Below are 12174 nucleotides of genomic sequence, written 5' to 3'. Positions count from 1 at the left end.
TAGAATTTGGAATTACAATAGAGATTTGAGACCATGGGCCTGCATTATGCCTGTGTAAATCCACTGACATCAGCATCCATTCACACTGCTGTAACTGATAACTTTAATCAGGCTTCATTTCATGAGAGACAGTTCATCATGCTATCCATGATCTTCTTGATTAAACTGTACCTTAGATATCTGAACTATCAGTTTAATTTTTTACTTTCAACAATGTTTACAATTTCTGTGAAGATTTTTTCTTTTCCCCCCCAGTGATAGAGGCTGAATCAGGTGCAAGTAATTCTGTTCACGTGTCATGTACCTTGTTCAGAGGCCGAAGCAAATGTACTGAATCGCTTTGAGTCCTCATGCTGAATGTCACGCTCTCCTGAGTGACTGCATGTGTGTGCACAGGTACAGCATAGTTGGTTGGAGCCTGTGCAGCATTGCAGCCACCATAGAAGTGCACTGCAGTGCACAACCAACTGTTAGGACTCATAATATGCACCCTCCAAAGCCTTGCTGAAAATTTGTCATATAGTGTACTTCAGAGTTCACATGAGGTCTTACTTGACTGAGCACTAATCCTTTCTGAAGGTGAATAAGAAACACCAGTAGGTCGATTTTTGCTGCATCTGCCAAATGGTGGTCAGACAGTCCACATGAATGTAACCCATTGGTGTAATTCTCCATCTTGTGGCTGAACTTGCTGTGTTTTTGCAACTTACATGCTGCCATGGACCCTGGCATGGAACTTGGACCCTTTTACGTCTCATGCACCATCTTGTCTCAGCGAGCTAAAGAAAGCTTCCCCTTTACTCAGCCCATAAGCATCATTCAGTTGGACATTACTCCTGCACACTGTATATCAGTATGAAGATAAAGCAGGTTAGAGGATATGTTAATGTTGGATATTTTTAGAAAAGGTTCATAATGTTTACAGCCATAATCATTGTCTTGGAATTTCCTACAAAGCTAAGCATATGCTATTTATATGGTGCAATTTGACAGGATAACCGCTTACTTAAGAAAGCAAGCAAGAAAGAAGCACCAAACTTAAGCGCAAGTAGTTGTAATAATATCTTTCAGTTAAGTGTGCTCTGAAGTTTCCCCAAGTGATTTATAAACAGACAGATATTTTATATAGTAATTATACCACCCACCACTGAAATGCAGCTTCCCTTTTGACACAACAGCTATTTAATAGTGCATAGCAACTCTTTAAAACAGAAGTGAAGAAGATTATTATATCTAAGGGAAACTGCAGGAAGAGTTTAGCCCACGACCCCAGCATTAATACCTCTACTCTTGAGGAAAATTGCCATGAGATTTTGAATAACGTCAAGAGGTTAAACCTCAGTTTTATGTCTCCTCTGAAAAACAGTGCCTCCAACAGCATATAAGTAAGTTGGCCAGTACTGTCTTAGAGAAAAGAGAGCCACCTGTGGAATTATTAACACTACTGCTTCCTGCAACACCTACGTTTTCCCTAGGAGTGTTCCATCTCAACCCTACTTCCTTCTGTCTCCCTTGTGAGACCTTGTGGATCATGGACCGCTCGTTGTTGACATAAGATTGGGGCTTGGACATAGACAGTTTAGACCTGAATGAATGCTGAAGTGCAGAAAGGTTAGAACTGAAGGTTCCTAGTGCTTCACAATCATGCTTGCATCCTGAGAACTGAAACTCTGTAGATAAATAAATATTTTCACTTTCCATTTCACTGTTTTCCGTCTGATGGTAAGACATCCAATATAAACCACCCTTTTCTTTCCTCTCGGCTCTTTAGAAGAGTTTCATTGCACCCCTAGCCACCTAATATCTTGGCATGATTTGCTGCTTATGCAACTTTCATGATATCCCAAAAGCCTACATCGGAGTCCTCCAGGTTTGCAGGCTGCAGCCCTGGAGCAGCTGGCTGAGCATATAGAAGCCTCACAGATGGAAGGTGCTCTTCCATGCACCACAATTACAAGATTACTGCTAATAAAAGTTCACACTGCAGGGAAAGATTTTCATGTGGAAGCTTTCCCTCCCATTCACAATGGCATAACATCCCTGTGGCAACTACAACAGTTGCTGAAGTTGCTGAAGTAGTAATAGGAAAAAACATGTAATGTATCTTTAGGTGTTGCTGATACAATTTAACATCACGAAACATGAAGAGCCTGCATAATTTAACCAGCTAGCCTGTTCAGCTCACCAGCAATTGCTCCACAGACCACCAGTTATCTATGGATTGCAATTTGTGCACAACTGCTTTAGATTAATAGTAGAAAAGGTTCCACCTCCCATCCCCTGGAGCATTTCTGTGGCTAGCAGGATTTTGTTTTAATTATTTCCTCCTCTGTGGTTTAAAAAAAATGCAATTATACTCTTTTTGTGGAAAAGTATTTCACTTTGCACAAGCTTTGTATTTAATGGTTAACTCTTATTCATTCCATTATACAGATGGGCAAGCTGAGACACACAGGTTAAGTGACTTGACCAAGGATACAGAGGGTCTGATTGTGTGAAGTGCTAATCACTTGCTGTGAGATATAAATATCTACATAGATAGAATGCACTAAAACCTAATGGAATTGGAAGTTTGCCAGAATAACGAAGGATTCTGGCTTCCAGTCTCCTGCTCACTACAATTCAGTGCTGCACTTGATTAGTAGCTTTATATTTTCATATTACAGGGGGAGAAAGGATAAGCTACCACATTATATTTAGGCGATTTTTTTTTAACGTATGTACAGAAAAAATATTCTTTGTTTTATAATCATGTAGGGTCTATTTTTCTTAGGATTCTTCTGTACTTGAACTTCTGTACAAAACACTAACCAAGGAGGGAAAATACAAACAGAGAATGCTAGATCTTCCTGCTAGTAGCTTTATTTACTTTGTTAACTGAGTTGTGCCCCCTGATCTCAAGTTACATGCTACTGCACTAAATCAAATGGGGGCAGGAAGCCACTTTACCGCTGCTGCATCTTCAGTGATGCTTTCCTGCTCACCACCTCTGTGTCAAGCAGATAAGCTTGTGCCTTTAGTCTCAACTTCCTTCAGCTACATGTCTCAAATGCAGAAGTGTTTCTCTTTGGCAAGAGCCGCATCCTCGAACACATTCCCTGCTCCTCTCTGTCTCTTGTCTCAGACCTTCCATTGCCCCCCACAGCTGGCATCACTCGACATTGTCCTTTTCCTCCCTCATTTCAGGTATTTGCATATCACATCTGTGTACCATTGCCTGTTGGTACCTTTGCTTTAATTCTTCCTCCGCTGAAATGCTCATCTCTTCCTGCACTACTTCTTATCATGGTTCTTGCAACTCCCTTTCAATCTAATACTCAATTCCCTTAATAGTGAAAACCTCGTTTGACTTCAGCGGGGTTTTTGCCTCAGAAAGGATTTCTCATTTGGACCTTACAGCTGCCACAAAAACATTTTGTGGTTTCATCTCAAACCTTTTTATTTATTGACTTTTTTTTAACTGGTGAAAACTGCCCTTTACCTTAGTGAATGTTCTACTTCAGTATTCCTAAATATGAAAAGCAGTCTTGAATATATAGAAGTGGGGTATGCAATTTGCAAAATTAATAGCTTAACAAATCAAATTCATACCATGAATCATGCACCCTACAGACCCCTACAACTATGCTGAATTCCACTGACTCCAATGGGACTCCATATAGGTGTAAGAATCTGTCCTTTCATATCAGATAACAGGATATGGGCCCAGGAACGAAAGCCAAATGTTACTCTGCTCAGATGGGGTTTGATGGAAGATGATGGAACTAGTTGCATGACAAGGAAGGGCTACTCATGTGAACAAGAGTTTTTAGAATTGGGCTCATTAGTGAATAGATCATGTTTCATGCCACAAATTACTTAGGGTAACTGATAGATTTGTACAGCTGTAATAGAGAGGCATAGTCAGCAAACGGATTTTCAGAGGTTGCTTTTTCACCCACTGTAGGGTTGGTTTCTCAAAGGACAACAGATAGCGGCTGCAATATGTGACAGAACATGCTGAGTCTGATTGTGCAAAGTTTTAAAAATAATTTTCACCCTACTCCAGCTGCACATGTCAAATAAACAGAATGAAAAATGCAAACATAGATACATTGGTGGAGACTTCAGAACTGGCTAATATTGCTTCTCTTGGTGAAAGTTAGAATAGTTACTATTTGGATTATGATAAGGTTATTTTGGTTCATATAAATACACCTCTACCCCGATATAACGCGACCCGATATAACATGAATTCGGATATAATGTGGTAAAGCAGTGCTCCACGGGGGGCGGGGCTGCGCACTCCGGCAGATCAAAGCAAATTCGATATAACGCGGTTTCACCTATAATGCAGTAAGATTTTTTGGCTCCCGAGGACAGCGTTATATCGGGGTACAGGTGTATTGTTGTTTATGTACCAGTGCTAGTTATTGTTGCTTACATTGCTCGAGGGGAGACATGTTCATTATTAATGTTTGCACTGGACTTGATATATCTTCAGCGAAGGACTTCCCTTGTCCTCTGGTTTTGGTCCTTGGTCACTGGCTTTATTTATTTATTTTCAATTAATTTTGCCCAAGTTGAAGCCCTGCTGCGTGTTCTCCCTATTGCTCGGCCATGAAAGCCCGCTGGCTGCACTCAGAAGTGAGTTGTGCAATTTACTTCCTTTAATTTTCATTCCCTTTCATTACAGCCAACCTTTCGCCAGCTGACTGCTCTCTCACTCTGCGTGCCTGTGTGTGTGTGTGTGTGTGTGTGTGCGTGCGAGAGCGAGAGCGAGAAACATTGCCCGGGCTATGCTGACAGACGACTTTTTCCTCAGTTGTCAGTTTTCTTGTCTGTCAGCAGAGCTGCTGGTAAATGGAAGAAAACAAGGGAGGGGATGAGACTGAAATGAAAGAGAAGGAGAGGGAGGACCGGCACTGGAGGGAATGAGGGCTGCCTTTCACAGCACAGTGGAGTGAGGACACACAGGGTCCAGCGAATAGGGAAGCAGAGAATCAGGAACTGTACAACTGCCAATACTCCCCAGTCTTTCATCAGACAGCTCAATTGTCAGCAAGGGTTCCCCCGCCCCTCCTTGCTAAAGATCGTTCAACTGGCATTACTGATTGAATCCTTGGCTTATTGTAAAAAATCTGTGATGGCTTTCAATCTGGAGATCAGCCTCTAATCCCCTCCATCAGACTCAGGACCATGGCATATTGCCACAGCTACCCTCAGTGTACACCTGGAGTTCTCGCTGTCTACACACACTTCCTCTAATCAAAGGGAGAGGTGTATGTGTGTGTGGGGGAAGTGTTTGTAAAAATGCTTGCTGCTCCTGGTCAGTGTTAAAGGTGGAGTGTGTGCATGTGTTGGGGGTGGTGTCCATACTCTCTGAGCTTTAACCAAAGTGATAACCTGCAGCTATGGAGTCACCAACTAAGGAAATTGAAGAATTTGAGAGCAACTCTCTGAAATATCTACAGCCAGAACAAATCGAGAAAATCTGGCTTCGTCTGCGAGGATTGTAAGTAATACTCTTTCTTATCCCTCTTCCTTCTCTCTATTTCCTACCATTGTTGTAAAATAATTATTGTAACACTTTATAGTTCATTTCTTTTGTGTACCTTTTAAAATAACCCAAGAGTTTCCACACCTGCTCTCTGTAAATACAGTGACTTGCACTTACTTATCACAAAAGATCAGTTTGCTTCCTTAAATGCGCTGAACCTGGTTGCTACAGAACTAATGTTTCCCAATGGGGGTGCTGAAATGTCATTAGAAGAGGCTTTGTAATATAACAATTACCAAGATATTAATTATTTTGCTTGCTGTAGTAGAATAGCTTCAGCATACACAAAGTTACACTTTATTCAAAGCCTAGGTATTTTTAAGGTTGTTGATAAACATAGCTAGATTAAGAAGACATTCTTTTTGCTGTTTGTACACCAGTCCCAGAACTACACTGGTTAATATAAACAAATGGGGAAGAAGGCGCAGTTTGAAAACATTTCTAGCAGCAGTTATAATGGCAGGAAATCCATGTTCTTTTATTAATACTCATACATGCAGGTCAGATTGTGTTTATTAATTTATACATCTGTGTTAAGCGCAGAAGAGGTATGTTCGCTAAAGAAAGATGCTGTGATGGATCAGAAGTAAAATTAGACAATCCAGAGTGGTTATATAGACAGGATCTTTCGTCGTCCTTGTATGTATTAAAGTGCATACCACTTACTGGCTCCTCAGATTCTGATGAAGCCTAAAAAAAGTTACCATAATAAGCTGCATCTGTCCAGATGTTCAGAACTGATTTTCTTTTCATCCTCACATGTTGGAATTATAAAATTTCTTCCCTCTGAGGAGAGGGCCAAAGAAACATATATGAAGTAGGCGAACAACTAAAAACTTAAGAGTCCAAGTTAAATTTGAGTTGTTTTTTAGCAATATTTTGTGTGTGCAATGATGTCATATTTTATAAATAACATCCAGTACTTCTGTAAGAGTTTTAATGGCTTAAAAGTCGTACATGAATATGTATTTCTCTCAAGGCTTCACTCCAGAAAGCCTGTTTTATGAAGAAGCTAAATCAAACTAGATGACAGCTGTCTCATAACCATTCCAAATAGAACAGCTATACAGAACCAAACCTCTCATTTTCAAGTTTCTGCACCATGTTGTATAATTGCTAGTTCATGAATTTATGGCTAAATGTAATAATAGCTGCATTCTGATTCAGACTACACCCGATGTGCAAATCTGTGCCTAAATCTTCCATAACATTGTTGTTCAATAGAAGTCTGACTGACAGATTCTAATCTCATTTTACACCCTTGCAAATTGGATACCTGCATTGACTTCAAAGGAGTTATCCCAGATGCACAATGATCAGAATCACGCTGTGTTATGTATGTTATGTGCATTCTGCTATTATACTCGCCTTGTGTGTGCATAAGTGCCATATACTGTGCATCCACAAAAAAACACTTTTATCTTGTGAGTTTCATGATCTCTTTTCCTGTAGGAAACAATGTGTTGTAAGGTAGCCTTCCTTGCTTTCCTGTAAAGTGTCTCACTGTAAGACAATACATTTCAGGTTTCCAATTGTGTTACTCTGATTAAGACTTCAGAAGTGTTTCCATTTCCATTTGTCATGTTTGAGAGTTTAGCATGTGAAAAAAAATTGGCACACACTGTTTCACACCAGAAGTGTTCTTGTTTTTTTCCATATTTGTGGGGGTAATTTTCAAAGCAAAGATGTGGCTATTTTATATATTTTACAACTATACAAGGGCTTTCATCTCAAGAGATCGAACAGCACTTTATAAACCATATGCTGTGATAAATGTAGGAATCCATTCTTCCACCTCTGGAATGCAGACAGCCTTATAAAGCTGGAGCTTTTTCATAGACATAGAAACTCTACAAAACAGAGTAAGGCAGAATGTGAAACAGAATACTGCCAGTTGAAACTGCCCCAGGAATTTTAGGTTGGCACAGTGTAATTACCCAAATTGGGAATTTGATCATGACACTTCTCATATGAAAAGGGCCATGGGATCACTAATGATCACGGGTGCTCAGGGTTCAGTTTCTGCTCAGTCTCATTGGAAAGACAGCACCTGCAGCCACACAGTACCCCTTAACACCATATGGAGTATTTACTCAGTAGTGACTCAGTGGGCAGACCAACATACTGAATCACCACCTAGATTTTCCTGGGAGGTCTGGCTAAATACTAACCATATTTGACAAGATCAAAGCCTAAGGTGGCATGGGGCTAGTACACTGTATTTTAAATTAATTGTTTTTAGACCACTGTATCTTAGAATATTCTCTGCTTAAATAAGAGGCAAACCCTGTCCCTGGTGAGGGTCCCTGTGGACCGCATTTAGTGCAGTTCTGCTGTGCAAGATAGGCAGGCTTTGTGAGAAACGTGCACAGGGTGTGCACTGCCAGGGAGGTGTGGAGAACTCTGAAGTAGTGTTTAAGGGGCAGGTTGGGAGGGTTTGGGATTAGGGGAGTTACTGCAGTTTGAATTATTTGGTCTTCTGCTCTACGGGCAAAGGGCATGTAAGAGCCAACCAGCATGCTCAACTCTCCTGTGTGGTGTGAGAGAAGTTTCCTTGTCCTTATCCCTAAGTATCTGCCGAATGTTCAGCCCAGCACCTAGGCCAAGGCAATGGCATGAGGATTTGGTCTTTAGTCCATGTACAGTCTAAATCCCTTCAACATTAACATTTGGAAATGGGCATATGCAGTAACAGTTCTCTCAACGTTCTTTAATTGGCATCTACATATTAACATTCTAATGGTTCCTCACAGCAAATGTGTGTAATATGAAGGAATATTGAGTCAATGGAGCCATAATGCACTCTCTCAGGTAGAAGACAGCAAAAAATTGCCTCATTGAGGCAATAAATTATACCTGGCAAACTGTTAATATATCTCTGATTAGAGCTCTACGTTGTAAACAATGACTGTTTTATAACTTACCTAAATACCTATTCATTTGCTGGATATATCACAGCTGGAAAAGAGCCTGTGTGCATTGGTTTATTAATACATGTTTTAAAAAGTCAGGTAATAGGCTATTACCTGTGATGCGGTACTGTCAGAGCTGTATGAAATTCAGTTTTTGTCTTGCTGGATTTTCACATCTGAGAAGCTTGCCCTTTTACCTTGTTTTCCACCTCCCAAAATGGCAGTTCAGAGATTTCAAATTTTCCCTTTTAAAGCCTGCATCGGCAAAATGGTTATAATGTTTCTGATGTGCCAACAACCATCACTTGAAAATGGACTCATCTCTACTAGAAACAATTCTTCCAGTTTTGTTTAAAAAATAAACAAAACAAAAAGCGGGTGTCCCAGTAAAGTGTGTTTTTCACAGAAGTAGACACATTTTTGAGTCTCTGGCATAATGAAAAAAGGTGAATTGAACCGTGAGCAGCTCTGGATTTCTTTATGAATGGTACTTGCAGTCACTACAGTCCCATTCATCCCAAGATCCACATGTAGAGATTGTCCATTGTATGCGGCTCTTGTCCAGGGCCGGCTCTAGGCACCAGCAAAACAAGCTGGTGCTTGGAGCAGCACATTTTTAGGGGCGGCATTCTGACGCGGGCCATGCAGCCCCTAAAAATGTGCCCCAGCCACCCTAACTCACCACTGCTGCTGCTGCTCGCGCGCCGCTGCTCGCCCTCCCTCCCAGGCTCTCAAACCTGGGAGGGAGGGGGAGATCCCGAGCAGCCGCGGCGCGCGAAACAGCTGATTGGTGCGCCGCGGCCGCTCGGGATCTCCCCCTCCCTCCCAGGTTTGAGAGCCTGGGAGGGAGGGCGAGCAGTGGCGCGCGAATCAGCTGTTTCGTGCGCCGTGGCTGCTGGGGATCTCCCCCCCCTCCCTCCCTCCTAGGCTTGAGAGCCTGGGGGGAGGAGGCAGGGTTGGGGATTTGGGGAAGGGGCAGAGTTGAGGCGGGGCCGGGGGTGGGGTAAGAAAAAAATGGGGGGGGGGAGAGGCGGCCAAAATTGTTTTTGCTTGGGGCGGCAAAAATCCTAGAGCCGGCCCTGCTCTTGTCCTTCCCCCATGGAAAAGCAAGTCAGCAACCACTGTTGCATCACCTCTGCAGTTCCCGGACCTACAGAGAGCTCTCTGCAGATCTGAAGCTCTATGCTTGGGGAAAGCGTGGCGGATAAGGGGGTGCAGAGGGAGCTTAAAGGAATGTTCTTTTTTATTTTTTTAAAGCATGGGGTAAGTGGTGAGGGGAACACAATGAGCCTCTGGGCTAAGTTGAACCCTAAAAAGTAGCCTGTGGCCAATGGCATCTTTCTTTGGAGGAACAGTTCACAGAGACTTCAGGTTCCTGCAGGTGCTGCTCTATATTGATCTTTGATTAAGATAAAGCAATGAAAGTACCTTGTCTGCGGGCTGTTCCTCTGTGTTAGTTGTGGGCTGCCTGCCATCATTTCCAATTAATGTAACTCAGGTGAGGATGTTAGGTCTTCGGCGAGTTGCCAGCTGCAACCCTCAGCTGGGCACACCAGTTGTAGTTTATCTTTGACTTCTGAACCTCATTGATCTGATGAGGTATTTACTTGGTTATATGTTAGTGTATCACAAGGGCAGGGAATAGATAAGTGCAACAGGGTAGGTCAGGGATGGAATTCTCAGGTCTGAATTTCCTGACTTTTATAAGGTATAACTACAAGCCTACCATTATTTCCATGCAGTTTTAGTCTGTCCAATACGTGTGCTCACGCTGCACCATTATAAATATCCACAGGTGGTTAAATAGTAAGCAAGCTGTCTTGCCTTTGCAATGGGCACCCACATGCAGCTGGCACATATGCAGCACTTGTCTTGTTGAGCATGTATTTAATAGATGAGCAGTTCTCTCTGGTGCCTGTTATTTCTGAAGAGTATTGTCCCATGAAGTTTGACAAGCTTAGAAGGTTTCAGGAAACTATGTTTCTGATGAACACACTGAGCGTGTGTTGACGACGCCTAACAGCTGCTTGTGACAGAAACAGGACTGCTCATTTTCAAACAGGAGGTTTGTATTCGCCTCTTTGCAGTACATGCCTAATCTACAAGGCTCTTCTCCATTCAAACCTGTCTTTCCCAGCAAGGGGATCTAACATCTTTTACCGATGAATTGCTTAGAAGTCAATAAAACTGGCAATATGTAATTAACTCCATCTCATCTGTGCCCTTCCATGGCCACTTGCTAACAATACTATGGTTGGTAAATACAGACTTGTACTCCTCACAAAGGATGTCCATCAATATTAAATAGGGCTTATAAAGGACAATGGCCATGACAGAACTGAAAATCTGATCTTGAAACATGGCCTCTGATTTTACACTTACAATTTTTCTGTGGGTGTGAATAATGGTGGGTGCATTTTTTAAACTTAGACTTCTAATTAGTGGACTGTGCACTCTGATCCAGTAATCAGATTTATAATTGCTGTACAGGCTGGCTGCAATTACTGGTGTGGGGGAAATGAGGAATGACGTTGAGGTCTTCTTAAAAATTGGGGTTGAGTGTCTGTTTTTGATAGTGCTTTGATGGTGCAGATCATCAGTTGAAATAAATCCAGAAGAGTTCCATTAGATTCGGAGTAACTATGCTGATTTGTGCCAGAAGAGGATGTAGTCTAAAGAATTTTTCAATGATGGTCTTTGCTCTATTTGTGCAAAAAATAAAACCTTGATTTCTGGCTAACACGGTATTACCAACATCAACACTATCTGCCTCTCAGCATTGCAAAGGAATCGGGGGAAAATGGAGATTAATCTTCTTCCCCACAGCCAGGATTACAATGCTAAACTGATAGATTCATAATAAGTCTCTAACTCCATGCATAATACTTCCCTATGCTGTTAAAGAGGAAATTATAGAGTAACCATCCCTGAATCAGGACTCACATGGATGCTCTACCTTCCCTTCCTCTCATTTCTCTGATCCTCCTATATAATTTAATTTTGAAGCTAGACTTAGAATCTGAAGGGAAAAATTTAAAATGCATTGTATAGATGTTGGTGATCCTTTAAAACTAACCAATTGCACCTAAGATACAGATGAAGTACTTCCCTCAACTTACTTTAGGAAGTATCTTGAATACTGCAAATATTGAGGTGGTCTTATTGCCTATACTTATTCAAGATCTAATTTTGCTTCCATTGAAGTAAGTTGTGAAACTGACTTCAGTCAGAAAAGATTCCTTCCATGAGTTAAAGGGCAAGTTTGCAAGTAAGTGCCACCACTCTATGTATCTATTTGTCTTATCTATACAGACAGGTATGTGTTCTACGGTATTTTTAGGTTTTCATCTTTAAAAATGCCACATACAGAAAAGCTGGTTCTCCCACTGACAGTACTCTGGCCTGCCTCGTTTTCATTTACATAGCCCAAGTAATCGGTAAAACAGAGAGCTCCCTTTAATTCCTGAAATGTTCCTACACAGTGGGCTTTGTCCCCAGATATTTTAGCTGGCAGCAGATTGGGGAGGTTAAAAAAGCCCCTAAGAAAGCACCACTTTGTTAGCAAATGTGTAAATTAGTCAGTTTCTCAAGTTGAAAATATGAATATGCTAATTCCTTTCCGGAGGTGATAAAGGCACTCCTGCTGTCTTTGGTCTTGGTTTCAATCTTTTTGAATCTCCTGAGAGTCTGGGTTTAAACTAAGGCCCTGTTCATCTTGGGAAC

General features: G+C 41.6%; 1 protein-coding gene across 12 annotated transcripts in view; it reads left to right on the top strand.

Moving 5' to 3' along the window:
* The first annotated feature begins 4828 nt into the window (after nt 1–4828).
* Nucleotides 4829–12174, top strand: part of PDE1C (phosphodiesterase 1C) — a 276106-nt gene continuing 268760 nt past the window's right edge. For 6 of the 12 annotated variants that reach the window (XR_004644508.1, XR_004644507.1, XM_034761142.1 and 3 more), the window contains exon 1: nt 4830–5494. Coding sequence is in view for 9 of the 12 variants with exons in the window: in XM_034761142.1 (XP_034617033.1) it covers nt 5394–5494 (101 nt within the window). In the remaining 3 variants the exon portion in view is untranslated. Of the gene's footprint in view, nt 5495–12174 lie in introns of all 12 variants that reach the window. The other 6 variants (XR_004644506.1, XM_034761136.1, XM_034761135.1 and 3 more) reach the window with 2 other exon arrangements.

This window comes from Trachemys scripta, chromosome 2 (genome assembly GCF_013100865.1).
Source record: "Trachemys scripta elegans isolate TJP31775 chromosome 2, CAS_Tse_1.0, whole genome shotgun sequence".
Classification (NCBI taxonomy): domain Eukaryota; kingdom Metazoa; phylum Chordata; order Testudines; family Emydidae; genus Trachemys; species Trachemys scripta.
The sequence above is the reverse complement of the archived record's forward strand: the minus strand, read 5'-3'. Positions and strand labels throughout refer to the sequence as shown.